General features: G+C 40.4%; 1 protein-coding gene across 1 annotated transcript in view; it reads right to left on the bottom strand.

Annotated features, from left to right (window-relative positions):
• CACHD1 (cache domain containing 1) overlaps positions 1–21,769 on the bottom strand; it is a 1,377,863-nt gene that overhangs the window by 235,506 nt on the left and 1,120,588 nt on the right. Inside the window, exons 14-16 of the mRNA XM_044085560.1 lie at positions 5,360–5,502; positions 4,396–4,577; positions 3,841–3,951 (exon numbers count right to left, since the gene is read on the bottom strand). Coding sequence (XP_043941495.1) covers positions 3,841–3,951; positions 4,396–4,577; positions 5,360–5,502 — 436 coding nt within the window. The remainder of the gene's footprint in view (positions 1–3,840; positions 3,952–4,395; positions 4,578–5,359; positions 5,503–21,769) is intronic.

The following is a 21,769-nucleotide window of genomic DNA, read 5'->3' as shown; positions in this document are numbered from 1 at the left end:
CAGAAACCTGAGAAGACTTAGCAGGGGGAGCTCACCTACCACTCTTCCTGCTTTTAGTGGCCTGATGAGGCTGCCTATGAATAAAAGAAGGCCTAGTAGAATAATTCCTCTGGAAGAGAGATAAAAATAACTTTAAGGTCCTTTACAGCCTTGACCTTTTCTTGATGGGACTTAAACATATCAGCAGCAGCAGTCCCAAAGAGATTTTTATTATCCAAAGGTGCATTCAGCAACCTTGGCCTAATGTCTTCAGGTAATGACTGCAGGTGAAGCCAAGAAAGACATAATGACTTGCATTACTGCATAATGACCCCATGACAGACCCAAAGGCAACAGCTCTGGAAAATGAATCAGGGTATCACAGCTACACTTAAATAGAGTGATGAGCCACCTGACAGGTAGAACTCAAAATAGAAAGAGGAGAAGATTTTGTCTTAGAATCAGGGGGATCAGAAAGAACCTGACAAGCCAGGTAGTCAATGCCAGATCATATCTGGTCATATGGGTCTGGTAACTGATGGCCTGAAAGCCCAAAGTAGAAGCAGTATAAATCTTCTCATCAATTCTCTCCATTTGCACTATCCTTACCTGAAGTCAAAATCTTGGAAGAGAGCAAAAGTTTAGAAGGCTTTTCAGAGGAGACTGACAGCACAGCAGCGTTAGTAGAAGGACAGTTAAATAAGAATTGACAATCCTCAGGAACCTTGTCCTTTGGAGCAGGAAGCTAAGAATCAAGAGACTTAAAAGCAGCTATAAAGGTGTCTAACAAAGCAGCCAACACAGCAGGTACTGAAGAAGGTTTAGGAGTGTCCACCTGAAGCAGTTCATAATACCTTTTCCTCTATCATACACTTGAGAATAATCCTACGTAAAGTATTCCACCATTCTAGCTATAGTGTCGCCAAAAGACAATTCCTCAAAAAGAGACTCAGAACTAACTGACTCTCTTTATCAGAACCATAAGCCAAAAGTGAAGGCATCTGGGAAGAGTAAGACAAGGACCCATCATTAGATTCTTGAATCCTCATTTGAGGAATAAAGTTCCCTAGTCCTTTTGGAAGGAGTTGAAATCCAAGGGGGGAGAAGGCACAGAACCCCTTTGGGGAGGCTTCAGGGCCATTAAAGCATTAAACAGATCCTGAGTAAACCCCTGCCATTCCCTTTTAGGATCCTTAGGGTGTACACAAGTATGCTTAGTCTTCTGCTTTTTTGTAGTAGGGATATTAGCCCTAACAAACACCGGGGGGGTCCGACCTTTGACAAGATTAATTAAGAGTACCTAGATCCTCTTCCCTGACCAGAATCTGCAGAATCCCTTTAGGGATCTCCAAGATGATCAACCGCTGTTCCCCCTCAACATATGGAGCAGATGCCTACGAAGCCTCAGAGGATGTGCAAAAGGAAAGATCCATTCCAGAAAAATGGGGTCCTGACAGAAGAATCCAATGTATACACCGGCCAGCCTAAAGAGCTATGACCCACTTCTACAGAAACATCCTGTGGAAGCTGGACAACCAAAGAATCTGGCAGAAATTTGTTGGTCTTCTTCTTATTTAACGATACCTCAATTAGAGTCCACAATGCTATCCTAGGCCAACAGTTTAAGCCTCTGGTTCTTGAAATAGATGGCCAAGGAAGACAACCAACTTCTAAGAGCCTCATGTACAACTGCTACAGGACGTATGCTCATGGGACGCATCCAGACAAAAAAAGACAGTGTTTGTGACGATCCTTATGGGGAATCTGCCCCACACACTGACATTTGCCCTTCCTGGATGACATGAACTCTAGGTAACCAAAAGAGAATAAGACCAAAAGAAAAAAGATTCCAATGGGGCACTTATCTCAGGACTAGGTATTCAGCATAGCAAAAGGGCGTTCAGACCAACTAGCGATGATGCTTTCAGACTGGCGGCAGAAAAGTTCTTGGTAACTTTGTCCCCATTCAGGATGTAGAGCATAAAGGTGACATGCAGCCTTGTACAAGATCTAAAGGCTTTTCTATACTGGCGGGATGGTGGGATATCCTTGGCAGGAGATCCTTATGGTGAAGAATACTGCAACAGTGAAATAGAAGGACATCAACTGGAAGGTGCTTAAAACCTACTTTTTCCCCATTACTGAAACATAACTGTAGTGCAAGTAATATTATGAAATGGTATCATACAACATCATTCATCTACTCTAAACAGCAGTTAATCATTCTGCTGTCAAAAGGAGGATAATTAACAGGAAATATGCAAGAGTAATAACTTTTTTACTCAGCATCAACACTACTGAAGAAAGGATTATAAGAATTTAAAAAGCAAAGTTTGCAAAAGCCTATGATGGTCTGCCAATGTATAGCATGTGATGTACAAATTTCAAGTGAGAACCACAATTATTTAAGACAAAGTGTAAAATGTGAACCTTTACACACTACTTAAGCAATACCATTTCTAGTCTGCCCTGCTACACAAAGCCATCACCAGCCTGTGACCCCTATAAATGTCACACACAAGAGCCATGAGAATTAAACTCCTCCAGTTCTGCATACCTGCTACACTACAGTTTGACAAACTAAGGTCTAAAAATGTTTGAATACACAGAATTCTACACTCCAAGAAACACAATGGTAGTCGGACAGCATGACCTACCCTAAATTAAAACAACTCCTTAGGCGAAACTGTATGATTGTAGAACACTGAATTTTCCTCTGTGAAAAAGGCTATCCATGTCAAAGTGCCTGAAGCTCTGAGCAACAGCAGTTAAAAATAGTTTTTCACGGAAAATGAACAACTTGCAAAGAATGGCCTTAATAAAAAATGCCCAAACTGCATTTTCCTATTCACACATGCAGTAAGCAAGTCTGACTGAAGACCTCAAGAACCTATGTGTAAAATCCATACCACTTTCAAAAGTGGCCATCATTTTCATACAGCAGATCTCAAAGAAAGGGAGAAGACGAGGCAGTCCTACTGACAATTCATAAAGTAAGGGAAATCATTTCTGTTGTTGCCATGCGGGGAAGTCTGACATGATTTGTCTGAAACTTTCTATGAAGTAATTGAATAGGCTGAAAAGAGAGAAGGAGAACATAAATTTACCTGTACAGTACAATGATAACATGTATGATCAGAAAAATCAAAGACTTATGTCCATGCAAATATAAACTGGACTGCTTTTCATTGACTTAGGGTGCTTTTAACTTTGGCTTTGCCATTCCAAAGTGAATAATGCATCATCTGCTAGGTATAATGATAACTGCAGCCCTTGAAGTTTCAATAGACACTGCAAAAAAACAGTTCAAGGTCAATGTAGGGAGGTATGTTTTCCAACAGGGAGTGGTGGGCACATGAGCAGCTTCCACAGAAGGCAGTGGCTTCAGAAACTGTGACAGAATTTATGAAAGATGTAAGCCACTTCTTACTGGAAAAAGAGCAAACTATTGTGTTACCTAGGAATGACATATAATCAATCAGGGAGAAAATAATATGGGTGAACTCAGCGGGACAAAATTCCTCACTGCTTTTAAAGTATTACATTTCATGAGGCTGATTCAACCCTAAAAAAATGGAAAAAGGGAAAAAGAAAACATTGACACTGTACATATCACATAAAGGTAGAAAGCAACAAACATTTCATGTTGCGATATATGTAAATCTCTGACATGACACTTTTACAACAGGCATGTCAGTGCCAAAGTCACTACCTAAACATTCACAGAAAAGGGAGCACAGCAGCTCTGTTATCGTATTACAGTTGTTGTGGGCTGAATCCAGCCAATATCTTAGAAAAATACAATGTCTGCCATTATGTAAAACGTACAAGACTCAAGGTAACAAAAAATAGTCTGCTTACTTAGAGGAGCGAATAGTATGGCTGAGTGTGACAACATAGCCGGCACCGCCAACATCAAGATAAGGACCAGTGAAGGTTATCAGCCCAGGATTGGCCACTGCATGCAAGTACCTAAGATACAAGATAACAAGATTCAGCAAAACATATCTGAAAAACATTTGCACATTCATCTATGTCCAAAGCCTGCAATGACAATAATGATCTCTTAGAATGGTAGACCTCAAGCATAGTTATGTTAAATCTGTCTGCTTTAATAGTGTATTAATTTAATTTAAGCTGCACATTAGTTATCTTTTTATTCTTCTTGTGAGCTAGGCTCAGAATGTGACCTGAGAATCAAATTTGCCTTTTAAACTTTCTTTAAAGAATTGCTGTGCATTAATAATAAAGTTTTCAGCTATTTCATTTAATTTGAATTACAAAAACAATGTTGTCAGCACAAAAAAAAAAAACAACAACTTTTAGCTGTTTCAATAATGAGATGTGTCTGAAAAGAAAATGTATCCTTATTCTAAAGGACTCGAGAATCCCTTTATAATGAACCTATGAACTTACCACTGTCTCCTAGTGGGATCAAATGCTTTGTCCATTAGAGAGCCAGGATAAATCCGGAGGACCCCATTGGGTGTTGCTATGTAACGGCGAACAATATAACTGGAGAGGCTGCTCATATCCGTTTGTCTCACCCATTCATCTGTGACGTGACTGGTAGCCATTACTTCATTTCTGACAGAAAACTGTGGAACAAAACAAGACATAGCAGGGTTCCTTTAAGAGATGCATGAGAAGATGGAAAGCAGCAGGAAAGATTTCTAAAAGCCTTTCCTTATAAGATATGCCTCAGACAAAAGAAGCCTTCTGAATGATACCAAATGAACTATTTGGCTCACTAAAGCTTCTCAGTAGGAACATATTAGCTACATTTTAGACATTTACAGCAATTTTCCCCTTCATATTGCTGATCTGCAACATAAGCAACACATTTTTGCCTCTGCTTATTACCTTACAAAAGCAGCCTGGAAAATCGAAGGAATGCTAAGCATCACAAAATTATACAATGTCTGCCAAGTAACTGCAGGGTTCAGCTAAATCTCAAAATTATTACAAATATTTTTTTTAATAACAAATATTTATTTTCAAACAAAACTTATGTCAATATCAGCCAAATATTTGTTCAAAACCTTATGAAGATTTACTTTCAAGTTCTAAAAACTCTGCTGGTGATAAAACAGATTTTTAAACTTTACCTTCAAGATTTGTTAAATGTTGCCTTCAAAGCTTATAGATATGTTTTCACAGATAAAAGCTGACACCTAGTGGAGAAAACTGTTGATGCTCTGCTACTTGCATCACGAATTTTTATCTTATTTTGCACTGAAAAAATTAATATTTGCGTATGCAGTAGCACTCTGCGCCTGCATATTTATTATAATTTCAGTGCTGCTAGCAAAGCTATACCACATGAACTTAAAAGCACATTCATTTGCATCTCCTCTCTTTTTCTTTCCAAGGTACTCACTTTGAGGCCTGGATTGGCAATAAGACGTGTGTTGTCACTGAGGTAAGCTGTGTAATGTTCGACCATGCGTTTTGTTTCTGGCTGGCTAAGGTGCTCATAAGGAGAAGAAAAACTACCAGCAGATAACATAACAGTAGGGCTCTCTGTAATAGAAAAAGAATAAAATTAATTTAAAATGAGGACATCACAGACGGATAAAGTAGTTTAAGGTACATATACTTTTATTTAAATAAATTTACATGCAAATAACAGAGAACTAAGCATGGGGAAAAAAGTAAAGTCAAAGTACACCACCATGTTTAGACGTAATTAAAACTAATTATGAATGAAAGTTTAATCTTGACTGTAAGACATACAGAAAGGTACTTACTGATATGACTTTATGTAAATCCATAGGAAAATAACTGTCAGAGATTGTTGGGCAGAAGCCAGACAAGGCTATCCAAATGGTGTTTTTATCATTAAGCCCATCCCATGGATCAAGTAGAATGAATCCTAATGATCTCCAGTTCAAAACACACTATCACATACTACAACACAAGTATACTTACAGATGTAGTTGTTTGCGACAAGGGGAGCTTCCCTCCCCTTGCAAAACATAATTTTTTTTTATTATTTTACTGTGAAAGTCGACTGCCCATCAAAACCCCCAAACTAACACATAAGGTGCCAAGCTATAACAATAACTTACATGCATTGTAAATAAAGAACAAATCCCCATCATTTATTTTATTGTAGTTAGTTGTAGGCAGCTATAAATGGATGTTTCTAGTGTTTACCAATACCCAAAGCAGCTTCACCCAGAGCTATTTACTGTTCTCAACATACAGGAGATGTCCTGTTCTAGGCTAGGTTACAGATCTCTATTCCTTCACCTCTAGCCATGTGTTCACTGCTCCACTATCATATCGTATTTCAAAATATTATTTCCTTATGCAGACCTTACTTGCACATAAAGCCAAATTGGAGGTCAGAGTTCATACACTAACTCACTTGCAACTGCAACTTACTTAAATTCTAAAAGTTTCACACAAAACTACATATGCAGAAATATGTCTGTCTTCCTACATTTTCTTTTCCCTGCTTCACAGAAAATGTGTCTTATCCAGTAATGCATGAGAAAACATGAAGATTAAGCTGGAAACTCATGTTGACATATGTAGCTTATCAAAAAATGCATATACACATTTACTATATTCTAGAAGAAATTAAGCTAAATACATACCTTCTGCATTACTGAATCACACAAATAAAGACTGTTGACTACACACGCTGACAGCATCTCATATATTTGTAATTCAAATTTAAAGGGTTTGAGGAAATACTGTGAATCTGAACATAGGGCCTGAGTGTTCAGACTAGAACTTTTGCCTTGGGTCCCCTTTTCTGACCTGCAGTGTTTCATCACTGCCATGGCTCTTTACAACACTGTTAACAACATTAATGCTTTAAATGACAGAGATGATTTTCAGGTAATGTTTACCTGCTTCATAAACGTTTTATTAAAACCACAGCAAAATAAATTTAAAGCTTCCCTTCGTGACATCATAAAAGGTGGCAGTCCATAGACTTTAATGGATGTCCCGGCGCATATTTAACTAGTGTCCATTAGAGTCTGTGGACATTCACGCATCTTCCCCTCAACTGATATCACAAAGGTTAAAAATCACCATTTAACCTCAGTGTCATCAAACTGGAGGAAAAAAAAATTATGATTTTTCTTTATTTTGTTTTTAATGTGTTATTTTGTACACCACATATGGTAATGTAACAGGCAAGTCACGAAACCATGACAAAATATTTTAAAGACAACAAAAAATAAGTAAATAAATAAACAAATAAGAATCCTGATTACTAGTAGCAGCAACTAGTGGGAAGAAGTAATTTAAGTTATGCCACTGGATGTCCCTTTGACTCTATGCCCTAAAACTTGGTGCACATTTTATGACAATGACTCAGTATCACAGGTGTCATCTTAAACCAAATTTTTATTGCTGGAGAAAAAAACTGTCTGGGTCTGCTGCATCAGTGGGGCTTCAACTCCATCAGAGGAAAACTTCACTACAGTGATGTCATTTACCTACAACTGACTAGGGGAGTATCCTCAACAGATTCAGCTCACTTGCTAGTGTACTTCAGTAGAAGAAAAGGAACTACAAAGCTTCAGTACATATACTTCTGTATCAAAAATGCTCGCAAACACCTACTCCAGTGTTTCCAAGGACATCAAATGGTTCTATTACAGGAACACAGTGCAATAGCAATGTTACTCATAATGCTACACCACGTTGACAAACCTGGTGATTTGCCACAAACACCAGTGTTTGCCAACCATCTTGAGGCTTGCTCTTTCTCCATTTACCACAGACTAATCCAGTTAAGGAGTATGATCCAAAGGATCTAAATCTCACCATTCAAAACATCACGGTTATTAAATAAGGGTGTGTGCAGATGCTGCTACTAATTACACTGCAGTGCAACTTTGCTTTCCTTTTATAATCATATTTCCGTATGACATCTTGAGCACTGCAATAAAGTGATATACATAAACACTTCACTGACTGTTGAGCTGCAGGGAAGTTATCCAAAACAGGCTCAGCACAAAGAGAAAGGAACAGAGTGCTCCATCACTGGGCAGCCATGTTGTGGAAACTGTATGTTATAATTCTAAAATTAAGAGATGAGGTACAGAAGAGACATTAAGCACATGCACGTGCGCAGACACACACACATGCGCAGACACACACACACACACACACACACACACACACACACACACACACACACGCAAGCTGTTTTGTAAACGGATACAGTTTTGCAATGTCAAGGGCCTCAGAAAGATTAAACCACACACACACCTACATTTATGCACCACTCTGAAACACCAACATGACATAGAATAATGGCCAGAAATGAAGCTCAAGTGTCCGTGTACAAATGCTTTCATCACCTCTTTGGAGATGGGGGAGGGTAAGAATTGCAGTTTTACTGTTAATGCCCTTTATAATACCTCCCTAAACATTTTGACTAAGATAGCATTAATCTTGGTATGATCCAAGGGACACTAAGTCAGCTCTGAGGCATAGAGGGATAAAGTGACTATGACCCAGGCAATTCAAGCTTGGGTAGTAGCTCTGGCACTTGATGGAGCTGGTATGGAGGATGGGCATGTCTGTCCTTGAAGGGAGCAAGTTGGTTTTCGGTTGGAAGGCTAATGACATGGGGTAAGTGGTGGCTTTGCCCATAATAGTGAGCCATTTCAAGGAGGACATGTGCTGGGTGTGCACAAGCCAATGATGGTAGGCCTTGCCATCACATGGGAAGATGCACATGAGCAAGGCTGAGGGACAGAGACAATCCTTACAGTGATTCAGATATTCATACTTTTATAATTGAAAAAACAAAATTTTAACTGTACAAAATACTATATTTTTTAACTATTGCAAAATGTACATAAACTATTATACTGTAAAGTATATTTGCTTCCACGGTATTTTGTCTTATTTTCTTTTGTACTGTTTATTTTGTGTGGAGCTTTTTTTCTTGGACTTTTGGTTGAAAAAAGGGTACCATGTCCAAATGGACTGTCCTAGTATGCAAATGGAAAGAAAAGAAAGGAAACAAAAAGAAAGAAAGAAGGATCATCAGCTGGGTTGGGGTTAGGGTCAAAACATGTGCACTCAGTTGCTGGGATGGTGGCAAGGACAAGCAATCCTCATGGCTGTCTGTATGAGAGCTTTCCCTCTCACCTCTGAAAAGTACTGGTTAAAAATGTTCCTCATAAGTGGGACCATATGACCTCAGCCTGATGAGTGAAGAATGTGACGGCTGGAAGGCAATGAAGCAAAATGAAATATAAAACAAATATGACCCACAAAGACTCCGAGGTAGCATAAAGCCATCTTCAGGATATGAATGAGTTTACCAACACTGCCACCATAAAAACAAAAATGTCCAGCCAAAAAAAAAATGTAATAATAACAATATAAAAGTTCTACGAAAAACTAAAAGAAAAAAATTAAATTATGTCAAGTAAACTCTTATTTTCAATTTCTCACTCTCTCTCTTACAATACATTCGACCCTTACATCATCTTTGTTATTCTGACAACTTCTAGTGAGAGTACAACAGTCTAAATAAAGGGCTGTTATAAAGACATTGCTGATGACCTTGCACCTTTAGACTTTGTCCAGCCTTTTGAGAGCTGAAATCTACAAACCCAACTCTAATGACTTAATGCTAAAAAATCCAAAAAGGTTTTTATCACAGGAAAGACAGTAAGTGTTCTGAGGTGCTTTGCTCACAACCATCCCACATCTCTCTTTATGGGAACACATTTTGCTTACTCCCACTTGAGATGGTCTTTCAGAGTATCTGCAAAGGCTGTATCCTCAGGAATAGAGTACAAGTTGGGAGGGTGGCCTAATGGTTAAGGTGTTTGCCTTACAAACACAAGGTGCACGGTTTGAGTCTCACAAGGGATAATTGGCTAGGCTTCAAATGACTCTCAAGGGCAGTTAGCTTAGTACTAATCTATGAACCTATGAACCTAAGTTAAATAGTCACTCTCTATGCCAAACCCTAGAGGTAGGCAGACATAATGACATGAGCCCAGAATTACTACACTCTTCTCAAAGCACAAGGAAGTGCCTTTTTTTTTTTTTTGTTTTACTCTTCCACCTAAACTTAAGTTAGACGTACTAGGCTCTGCAGAGTAGCTGAGAAGCTGGCCAATTTCTAACTTAGCAACCATTCCCCACAAAATGTTGGGTCTTTAACTGTTCACTGTATGGATGGTCGAGCCTCATACAGCCCCAGCATAATAGTGGGAAAGTTATTGCCAAGGCAGCTGGAGGGTTTTATGACTTATTTCACTGAACACTTGTCTGACTTATGCCATGGACAAATAAGAAATGATGTCCAGCTGGTGAAAGTCTCTATCAGGTATTTGGAAACCTGAATTCTGGTTTTGATTTTCCATTGTTATCCCAGAGACCATCCTCAAGACAGGTGGAGGCTTAACCATGGTCTCTTCTCCCAAAAACTACTCTCAACAAGGGGCAAAGAAAATAACAGAAGATACCGCCTGTATTTGTAATGGAGAATAAAAAACACTCTTCTCAACCACACAAGATGTAGGCCTATCTAAAGTAAAAGACTGCGCATCTTTGGTCTCAGATGCCTGCTCTTGGTTGGCACCAATAGCAAGTTCCACAGACTTTTATTGTTCAGTTTTTCTTGTTTCTCTTGGACAGTGTTAAGGATTGTCTAACCATTTTGCCCCCATTCATTTCTGTCACAATATGAGTATATTAATCATTTAGTGGTATCTCTTAACAAACTTGGTGATGGGCACCCTCACCAGCTAATGCTAACATATGGTGCTCTGCAGCTACTCCAAAATGCCCAGAGTGCACAAGTATTTTCTTATTAAAAGTTTAACAATATTCACAACAGAATATATTATGATCTTCCCTTAATCAGAACAAATATTTTGGATGCTAAGAAACTTCATATCCAATAGCAGTACTTTCTCAGTTATTTCTGAAGATGTCATTAGTCAGAAAAAAAATGCCCCAAAATTAATAAAACATATACACACTTGGCAAGAAAATGTAAAAAAAAATAATATAAAAATAGTACCTATCATTACGAAGATGCTGAGAGAAGCAATAGGTTGAAATGCATTGTATTTTCAAGGGCAGTTAACTACAATGGCACAAGGAACTGAAGATGGCACGGGCTACATTACCCTCTACCACGGACCTTCCTGTTGATGCACCCTATGTGAGAGGTTAACCACGTACTCCCTTAGGGATGTCAGACTGTATGAATGTCCCACCAGAAGGCTAGCATCTGTTTGTAGCTTAGTCATATTTATTTTATGAATATCCTGCGATCCCTATTATGAAAATGTGCCAGTACAAGTTCAGCTGAATCTTATTTACCAAAATCAAGATGCCAAATGGTGCAGAATGAAAAAGAAAATATATAGTTACAAACACATTGCTTTGAGTAGCTCTGGATGATGACCAATGGCGCTGTAAATTCCTTTGTCCCATTAACAAAACATTACCTTTTCTAAATGCTATGACTATAGAGGTGGTATACAAAGTTATTTATATTAATGCTTTACAATATATAGTCTTAGCCTGATCAAGAAGCACACCCACCACACCTTCTTAGCTGGGACCATAATCCTTTCTCCAGTACTAACCAGCCATAGCACTATTGCAGTACATCATGCCAGTAAACCTGGGGGTCTCTAAGTTTCTACTACCTTGCCCATTCCTTGTGTGCAAGCCACAGATTTCTGCACTCAGTCTTCCCTGCCCATTTAACCTCATACACTAAGCGCAGCTGGCATCAGCAGCTTCAGCCTCAGAAGGACACAGCTCCTCTGGCATCCACCATGGACCCATGTAGCTATGGAGAACTATTTATTACCTTGCAGTCAGAATCATTAGGGAACTGGACTGCTGTAGAGGATTTCCTCACTTCTGCACAAGATTAGAACCAATTAGTGAGTTATGCAGATGTAAAGAAGTACTTCACTTGATCCCTCCCCCAACAGAACTATTACTAGGGAGCTACCTTTGTATGGAGTAACTCCTCACTTCCCCAGTTCAGACTCTTTAGGAAAAGTACAGTTGTGTACCTACCATAAATGTAGATGTTAGAGTGTATTCACTGTTGCAGTCTTTACACTTGGGTTATCCTGCTGGCAGGCTACCCGCAGTTGGCCTGAATACCAAAGTCTTGGTCTGGCATCAGTTGCTGTCGCCTCTTCCCTGACGTCAGTGCGCCAGGGGTATAAAAGATGCAGCCGACGCCATTTTCTTCAGTTTTTCTTGCCCCAGATGTCAGGTGCCCCCAAAAGGGTAGGCTAAAAATTTGCAAATAAAAAAGCATGCACAAACATAAACATTAGCTTCCTCTACAAGCAAATACACCACATAGGTTGTATAGAATAGAGAAGTACAGATAAGTCCCAGCAATGAAAGGGGGATGGTGGGAGGGTAACTTGGACTGCAACAGTGAATACACTCGAACATCTACATTTATGGTAGGTACACAACTGTACTATGTTCATCGTGTTTCACTGTTGCAGTCATTACACTTGGGTTGAATCCCAAAGCTGAGGTTGGGCGGCTGGGTCTAAGTAGGATTAGGAGTGGCTATGAGGCCCTGCAGGACTGCAGTGGCAAAGCATGCTCTGGATTTAGAGTAAAGAGGTAAGTGATAGTGCTTGGTGAAAGTGTGCATTGAACTCCAAGTTGCAGCCTCCAAAATTTCCTTGGTTGGTACTCCTCTGAGAAAGGCTGCTGCCCTGGTAGAATGTGGCCTAATATTCTTAGGCACTGATTTGCCATGCTGTGCATAGCAGAAATGAATGCAGTGTCCTATCCATTTTTAAATAGTCTGCTTTGAAATAGCCTTTCCTTGTGATCCTGCAGCGTATGCCACAAAAAGTTGCTCAGTTTTTCTTAAAGCTTTTGTTTTGTCCAAGTAGAAGCGTAGCTGCCTGTGTATGTCCAAAGAGTGCAGAAGTCTCTCCCCTTTATTCTGGGGATTTGGATAAAAGGTTGGTAAATTAATGGTTTGGTTAAGAGCCACATTGGATACTACCTTTGGCATAAATGTTGGGTTTGTCCTTAGAGAAGCCCTGCCCGGATGGAAAATTATGAAAGGTTCCACTGCCATTAATGCCTGTAACTCTGAGACTCTTCTTGCTGAGGTTATTGCTAGGAGCAGAGCAGTTTTCCATGATAAGAATTTTATCTTAGCTGTATTAGCTGGCTCAAAAGGAGGCAGTGTGAGCTTTTCCAAGACAAAGTTGAGGTCCCACGTTGGTATAGGTGCTCTCCTTGGGGGTCTTATGTTTTTTGCCCCTCTGAGATACTGCCTTAGTAGTGGATGGGAGAAAATAGGAGGTTCCGTATTGTAATGAGCTGAAATGGCAGAGGCATGGATCTTAATTGACGAGAAGGATAGGCCGTTGTCCAGCATCTCAGTCAAGTATTGTAAAATCTGAGGAATATTAGGGACAAGCGGTTCAAGTCCTTGCGCCTGGTTTCAAGCACAGAATCTCTTCCATTTTTCTGCATAAGATTTCCTGGTGCTGGGCCTCTTGGCTTCCAAAATGACATCTATAACTGCTTTAGAGAGAGGTGAGTTCTGAGTGGCTATATTATTTGCCAAGCAGCCAGATTTAAGGTGCTGGGTTGGCTGTGCAGGATCGGATTGTTTTGTTGTGTCAGCAGATGAGGAATTTGAGGTAAAGTCCAGGCTGGTCCTTGAGACAAGCTCTTTAGGATTGGGTACCAGTGCTGGCATGGCCAGTCTGGGGCAATCAAAATCATTTTTGGCTTCTCTTGTCTGACTTTTAGAGGAGTACCTTGGGGAGTAGAGGCAGTGGTGGATAGGCATAAACTGTTAGGCTTTTCCAGCTGAAAAATAGAGCATCCACCTTCCATGCTTGTGAGTGATAAGTCCTTGTGTAGAATCTCTGTAGTTGGCAGTTGTGAGGGATGGCAAATAGATCTATGTCTGGGCATCCCCATTTCTTTGTTATCATGCTTAAGACTTGTGGATCCAATTTCCACTCGTGAGTGTCCATGAGGTTTCTGCTTAGGTCGTCTGCCAGAGTATTTTTCTTTCCTGGCAGGAATTGTGCCTGCAGATGTACTTGATTGGCTAGTGCTGTGTTCCACAAAGTCATGGCTTGCCTGCAGAGGGGGTAGGAATGTGTGCCCCCTTGCTTGTTTATGTACCACGACTGTAGTATTGTCCGTCTTTAGTAATAGTTGTCCTGGATGTAGCAGATCCTTGAAGGCTGTCAGGGCATTCTGTACACCTAGCATCTCTTTTTGATTGATATGAAGATGCATTTGGTCTGTGGGCCACGTGCCCTGTATGCATTTTCCTGCCATGTGTGCTCCCCAGGCATAATCCAATGCATCTGTAGTCAGTGTCTGCCTGGCTGTGGGTAGAGTGAAAGGCTGCCCCTTGTTGTAGTGACAGGCCAGTGCCCACCATCGAAACTCCTGTTGCAGGCAGGGAATGAGAGTAATTATTGTTTCCAGGCTGTGGCAATGTTGAGTCCAAACACTTTTTAGATACCATTGTAGCTTCCTCATATGCAGTCTTGCATATGGAATTAGCAGGATGCAGGATGCCATGAAGCCCAAAGCCTGCAGAATTTTTCTTGCAGGTAACTGGGTTTTTGTTGCCATCATTTGAAAATAATGAGTCAGTTGCCTTTGTTTGTCTGGTGTGAGATAAGCCATCTGGGCAGTGGTATTTAGGTTTGCACCCAGGAATATTATCTCTTGAGAGGGCACTAGTTTTGACTTCTTTTCGTTTACTGTGTACCCTAGGCAAATTAGTAATCTTTTTACAAATGCCAGATGCTTTAGTAGAATGTCTTTGCTCTCTGCTTGAATAAGGCAGTCGTCCAAGTAGGGATATATTTGAATTCCTTTTTGTCTGCAAAATGCAGTTACTGGTGCCAGGCACTTTGTGAAGACCCTGGGCGCAGTAGATAAGCCAAAGGGCAGTGCAGAGAATTGGTAATGTATTGAGTCAGCTATGAATCTGAGGTATCTTCTGCATGATTGTCTGATTGGGACATGCATGTATGCCTCTTTGAGGTCCAAAGTAACTAGCCAAGCCTTCTTGCTCAGCATGGGTAGAAGTTGGTGTAGTGTCAACATTTTGAATTTTGGAACGTCCAGGAAAGTATTTAGAATAGACAGGTCTAGTACTGGTCTTCAAGCTTTGTCCTTTCTGGGTACCAAGAAAAGTCTTGAGTAAAACCCTTGTCCTTGCTCTTGCTGTGGTACTTTTTGAATAGCCCTCATGTCCATGAGAGCAGAAATTTGTCTTTGTGCCTCTGCCCATTGACTGTGTGGCAGGTCTTGCATACCTTTTGGCCTTGGAAGGGTGAGAAAGTGGAACCTGTAACCCTGGGAAACAATATTTAGTACCCATTTGTCCTGGGTAATTTTGTGCCTATTTTGTGAGAAAAGTGCAAGTTTTCCCCCTAAGGGTGCCTGCAATAGGTAAGTGCTTGGCATTGGTAGAGGGAAGTCATTGGGACTGTTTCCTACAGGGTTGAGATTTGTCTTCTCTGCCTTTGGGGGCAGAAGCACCCCATTGCTTAGGTCTGTATGTGCCTTGTGGCTGAGATCTGCCTCTTGGGCATCTGTATCTGCCTCTTTGTGGCCTGTCTGACACTGGAAAGGACCAATTTTTTGAAGGCCAGTTCCTGCTAAATCTGGGTGGCTGAACCTGTAAGAAATCCTTTACTGTCTGCATTGATTTTGCTTTATCCTCCATTTTCTTTAACACCTCTTCTGCCTTAACACCAAACAAAGTACCATGCTGTAATGGAGTATCCAACAATTTTGCTTTAACGTGATCAGGTAAACTTTGTTCCTTTAACCAAGCATGCCTTCGAATGACAGAACCTGTAACTGCGGCTCTGCAAGAAGCCTCTAATGAATCCAAACTACATTGCAAAGTATGCTTTCCCACTTGTTCAGATGCATGCAACAAATCCTGCATTTCCTTATTTTCTGTACATTCTGAGCTTGTAAACATTTTCTGTTTGAGCAAAGACATCAGATATTGTTAGTATTTAAGCATGTGAAACTGACAGTTTAAAGCCCTTACAGCCAAAGTAGCAGAGGTATAGACTTTTTTCTATCTGTCCAGTGCTCTTGAATCCCTATCAGAGGGAACAGGATTTTTTGCCTTGGAAGCATTGACCCCTTTGGGACCCTGTGAAATTGATTCTGGGTCAGCAGCAGGGTTTTTATAAAGAAATGTATGTGAATCTGGGACCCTGTAGTACCTATCTGGCTTAAATGGTGCAGGGGGTAAAGAATCAGGAGACAGACTGGATTCAGAAAAAACATCATCAACAATATCTAGTACGCGGGTTATAGCAAGGGGCCTGTGCTGAGGCAATAAAAGAAAATCTCTGAGTCTTTTCTTGGATTCAGAATAATCTTGGCTCTCCCAATGGAAATGCTCCCTCATGGTGTGCAGGGTTTCCCCAAAAGAATAATCCTCAGGAGGAGAGACTGAAGGGATAGATTCTTCAGCATCAGAATCCTCATAGGGAGGAAGAGAATATCCCTGTTCAGAAGAGGAATCAGAGGAAATAGAAACCTGGTCAGAGGAATCATAGTCAGTATCTTGCCTAGGCCTTTTATCAGGAGGGGGATGGGAACCCCTGATCAGAGTAATTAGGTCCTCGGCCATTTTAAGCATCTGTTTCTTTGGCATGGATGACTGTCCAGGTGAATGCTGAACTTGTTTCTTTGTCTTTACTGGTGTTTTAGACTTTGTCTTGGCTGCTGAAGAAGTCCTGATAGTAAGCTGTGTAGGTCTGAAAATACCCTCAGAAGCCGATGCCTGCTCAGCGGCTCTGGACCCATCTGAGGGAATAGTTTCCATAGGCCCAATACCTTGAGTTTCCAGAGGCCTAGGTGTCTCCACGTGGGAGTCAGAGGCGGCCTGTGGCTCTGAGGTAGCAGGTGTCAGGGGCTGCGAAAGCACGTCACTGAGAATCGGCGACTGGCCTAGAAGAGGCTTCGTCGTCGGTTTTGGACCTTGGATGCCTGTCCTTTTCTTTGTCCTTGCGTTTTTTATGAATTCTGGTTGTCGGTTGTTCAGATGGCATTATATAATTAAATCTTCGGCCAAAGTAATGTAAAGCAAAATCAAACAGACGCTTAACAGTGCATTGGTTGAATATAGCGCAAAACCGACAACTAGCAACGTTGTGGTTGGAGCCTAGGCAAGGAATACAGTAAGAGTGAAAATCCTTATGAGGTATTTGCTTTCTACAAGAAATACAATTGTTAACTTTTGCTGACATCGGTCTGGAGCAAGAAAAATTTTCCCCAGTGGGGTACTTAGCTTTATTGAAGACTTCGGTTCTGAAATTCATTTTCGAAATTCTCAGGAGTCGGCCGACCGGCACTTGTGAACTGCTTTTGCTTCAGGCACCGTGCGCAAGAAAGACTGAAGAAAATGGCATCGGCTGCATCTTTTATACCCCTGGTACACTGATGTCAGGGAAGAGGCGACCGCAACTGACGCTGGACCAAGACTTTGGAATTCAGGCCGACTGCAGGTAGCCTGCCAGCAGGATAATCCAAGTGTAATAATTGCAACAGTGAAACACGATGAACATCTGGGCTGCTGTGGAGAATTTCCTCACTTCTTTCCAGCATTAGAAGCACTACACAGATATGCAGATGTACTTTACCCCCTCAATGTCAGAACTACTACAGAACTGCCTTGATATGGAGAAATGCATCCATTCCCACAGGGTCAGAATCTTTAGGGAAGTAAACTACTGGGGAGAATTTCCTCACTTCTCTCCAAGGTTAGAAGCATCAGGGAGCTATGCAGACACAAGGAAGGACATCAGCCCCCCCCCCCTTTTACGGTCAGAACTATTAGGGAACTTAGCTGTGAAGGAATTCTTCACTTCCACCATGGTCAAAACAGGTGACTAGCAGCTGCTGCTTTATTCTATCCCTCCTTGCCAACCCTCCTTAGGACCAGGTCACCACAACAGCAGTCAGTAACAAAGCCTTTATGGCTAGTGGAGCTCCACTCCTCTTAATATTTTTTGTCCAACTCTAATTCTTGAGACATCAAATGTTCTGGTCTCTGTACATAGACATTATCTGCTCCCCCATTCTCTTCCCAATTCTTCAATACTTCCTGCCCCCGGAAGGGAAACTGGCATCCCTAACACTACACTGATGGAGTGGGCAATCTCAAGAAATGAGAAGCCTTAAGTAGCCCTCTGAATCAAACATCCCCAATGCAATGCCATAGTGCAATCAAACATTTGGACACATGTAAAAATCAAGTTTATCTTGACATTACTCCATACAGTACTGAATGCATCAGACTGCTGTGTACTAGGTCTCCACCTTGGGTCAGACCAGCAGACAAAGTCTCTAACTCTCTCCGAGGTAAAGGGGGAAGTCCCCTGACATCTAAAGCCAATCATCCCTAGCAGGAGGACTGTGCTCCGAATTGAGACACAGTCTGCTTTCCTGTGTCTTGGACAACCTTTGCTGCTGCAGTTTCTTAGAAAGCCAAGAGACCCTTATTATACAGTCAATAAGCAACTTACAAGTTAAAGACACAATATGGTAGAAAGCTCTGGAATAAACTGCTGTACATTCAAGGGAACACATGACAAACTTTGGCACAAATATTGCTGAAAGTAAACAGTAAGAAAACGGTCGCTCCACAGATTCCCAGTGTCACAAACTACAACTCATAGCTCTCAAGTAAAATAAAGGTGTTAGAGTAGAACATTTTGCTCTTTGGCTTTAAGGCATTTGTTTTAGCTCTGACTAGAAGTCAAAGATAATGCAATTCATTTTTTTTGTTAAGTCAATACCATATTCCCTTACAACTGTCTGCTAAATTGTTAAATATGGACAACTCTTTTCAGCTCATACCCCCTCGATTCAGCATTCGTGGCACTATACAAAGCTGTAGGCTGAAGACAGATATGGTATTGGTAAAATTGCCAGCATCATAGTCACAGCAGTGATTACCTCTTCAAGTGAGTGATGACAGTCAAAAGCTGCAGGGAGGGGCAGAGTCGGGTTAGGGAAAACTGCTAATACACTAGTAGTAACAGTTACTTGCACTGCCTGTGATGTGATACAGGTCACCCTGGACTAGATCATTACGATTATCACAGCAGTGCTAACATTTATGCAGTCACCTCTAGCAGCCAAATCTACAAACAGTGGTGCACACTCTTCTACTGTCCTTCGCAACAACAGTAGTGCACACTTTTATTTAATAAGGACATCTACAGGAAGAGTGGGTAAAGTCATTTTAATTTCCCTGTGTGTGATCAATAATCGCCTGGTACAGTCACTGTGTGTCAATAAGTAAAGAAAAATATATGAAATTGTGCATTTAAGCACTCTTGCTTTAAAGTTACTTTTGCAGAATTGAAGGCTAAGCTATATAGTCACATACAAAAAATGCAACCTTTAAAAGCAGCAAATGAGAAGGCGAGGAAAATCCTGTCATCTGAGCCAAAAATAATGCAAACAGTAGGGGCAGCATTCACAGCAGAATTGTGAAAGTCAGAGACAGCCTGTATCACATGACTGATACTTCATTTTCCAAAGATAAGTCAGAAATCACTCTTGGCAAGCTCATCAGGGAATGCCGTGCAGCTATACAAACATGTTTCTTCAAGCTGTTCTGATAAATGCATTATAGCGGCTGGTTATCTGCATCCATAGAGTCTAACTGTAGTAAGACATAAGTTACTTTCCTTAAACATTTACATGTTGAATATCTTAACCAGAAAACACACAATTATCCATGAGGATAAATAATTCAGATCAACAAATCATGGCCATTGCGTCTCCTGAGTCAGTTTTAGGATGACAACTGCTCATCAGACAACAGAGCAATGTATCAGTTTTATTTGGAGCTGCAGGCAAATAGCTAAGCCAAAGCCACATTGTAACATTCTTCACTAAGCCATGGTTTATACAACAAATCCCAATACGGAGACTATAAAACACCTTCACACTGCATGCTGTTCTTGCTCAACTCTTAGAATAATATTTTTCACTAAAGCTTAAAGTGTTCTGATGCACTTTGGTGCTGCATTGTGGCAAGAGGTGAGTTAAATGCCACAATATATTTTTCCATAGCCTACCAGTATTTATCCGGGTTATTTCAATAAAAAAGCTTTGCAAACTTTTTAAAAACATGACCCAAATTAATTTAGTGTTTTCCCTGGTGACATCACGTTAGGCATGGATCAATAAACTTTATTCAATGTGCATCTGCTCATGCCCAATGGCGGGGGGGGGGGGGGGGCATTAAAGTCCACGGGCATAGCTATATTTTCCCTGGGTTGATATCATTGACACTGGTTAAAGATTGCCCTTACACCTCACTGGCATCATCAGCATGGGAAAAATACATTTCAAAGGGCTTTAGGCTTCTTTTTTGTTGCAAATTTAAAAAAAAAAAACTATTCACCATTGCAATGACAATCCTAATTGATGCTCCCTACAGCACGTACAGTGGTGCAATGGTAAGTCACGCAAGTGTGACACAGCACTTTAAGGAAAAGTATGCTTCACAGATGTTGAGTCCTAAAAATCTTCTGTCATAGATCACAAAATGTAAACTAATTCATAAGAGGCAGACATGGAAAGGATGATACTGAAGCTAGTATTCTACCAACCTTCGTCATCACTGTAGTAAGAGAAAATTGAAACAACAAAAGATGAGGTACACATTGTTATTAAAAGTCAACAATCTGTGACTACTTTGTATGAATAGAATTCTTAAATAAGGTCTTGTATAAGTCTTAAATACGATCTCAGAAAAAAAGATTGCCATAATGACTGTGTACCACACTTGCTGTTATGCCTTTACCAGTGTTGGTTTCAATTATGCCTGTATCATTGTTTCCTGCAATTATGCCCTTATCAGCAGCTCCAAGTAACACATCAGTTGTGAAAAGAACAACTTCAGCAAGCATTAGGGTACAACTTGCACCCAAAGCATTATGCAAAGGGAAGCAAACACAATACTTTGAAATCTATTTATAGACCCCAACATGATTTTAATCAACTAGAGTGAAAAGAAAAACACAAAAACTACTACCAATAAGCTGCCTTGCTCACAAGCAACGACATTTCAAGAAAAGCAACTTGGCTTTACATTTCACTGCAATTCTGATGGGTACCAACAAAGCAGATTTACAATGAAGAAGAAACATGGCACAAGACAATGTTGTGTTAGTTTTATCCTGAAAGACATCCCTCATGTGTTAATACCGACAATGTGCCAGGAATTTTACCACCTTGGTAACTACAGGATTGTTTCCGTATCGTGAAGATAAACCAATCAAATTTTAGTCTTGTGTACTGCTCATCTATCACATTAATGCCTTTCATTCTTGTGTGTGCATCCATTTTTACCAATATACACATATTAATGCATACACAATCACATATATCTCCATGTACACATCTATATGTGTGTGTGTGTGTGTGTGTGTGTGTGTGTGTATATATATATATATATATATATATATATATATATATATATATATATATATAAAATACAATACACACACACACACAGTGTGCAGCACACTAAAATCCCAGAAGCACACCAGTTATAAAAATCCTTACCCCATGAAAAATGAAGGAAAAATGGTACTGTATTAAAAATTAAACAGCACAGACTCCCACAACAAGGGGATACACAAATACCAAATGTATAGGGAATGCACTTCTGAATACAAAGTAGGACAAAAACAGCTTAAAGATCTGTAGAGAGATGGAAAACAGGCTGTAGGACAGCAAAGTGCTT

The sequence above is a fragment of the Protopterus annectens genome, chromosome 10.part0, assembly GCF_019279795.1.
Source record: "Protopterus annectens isolate FY-2018-M chromosome 10.part0, PAN1.0, whole genome shotgun sequence".
NCBI lineage: Eukaryota > Metazoa > Chordata > Ceratodontiformes > Protopteridae > Protopterus > Protopterus annectens.
The sequence above is the reverse complement of the archived record's forward strand: the minus strand, read 5'-3'. Positions and strand labels throughout refer to the sequence as shown.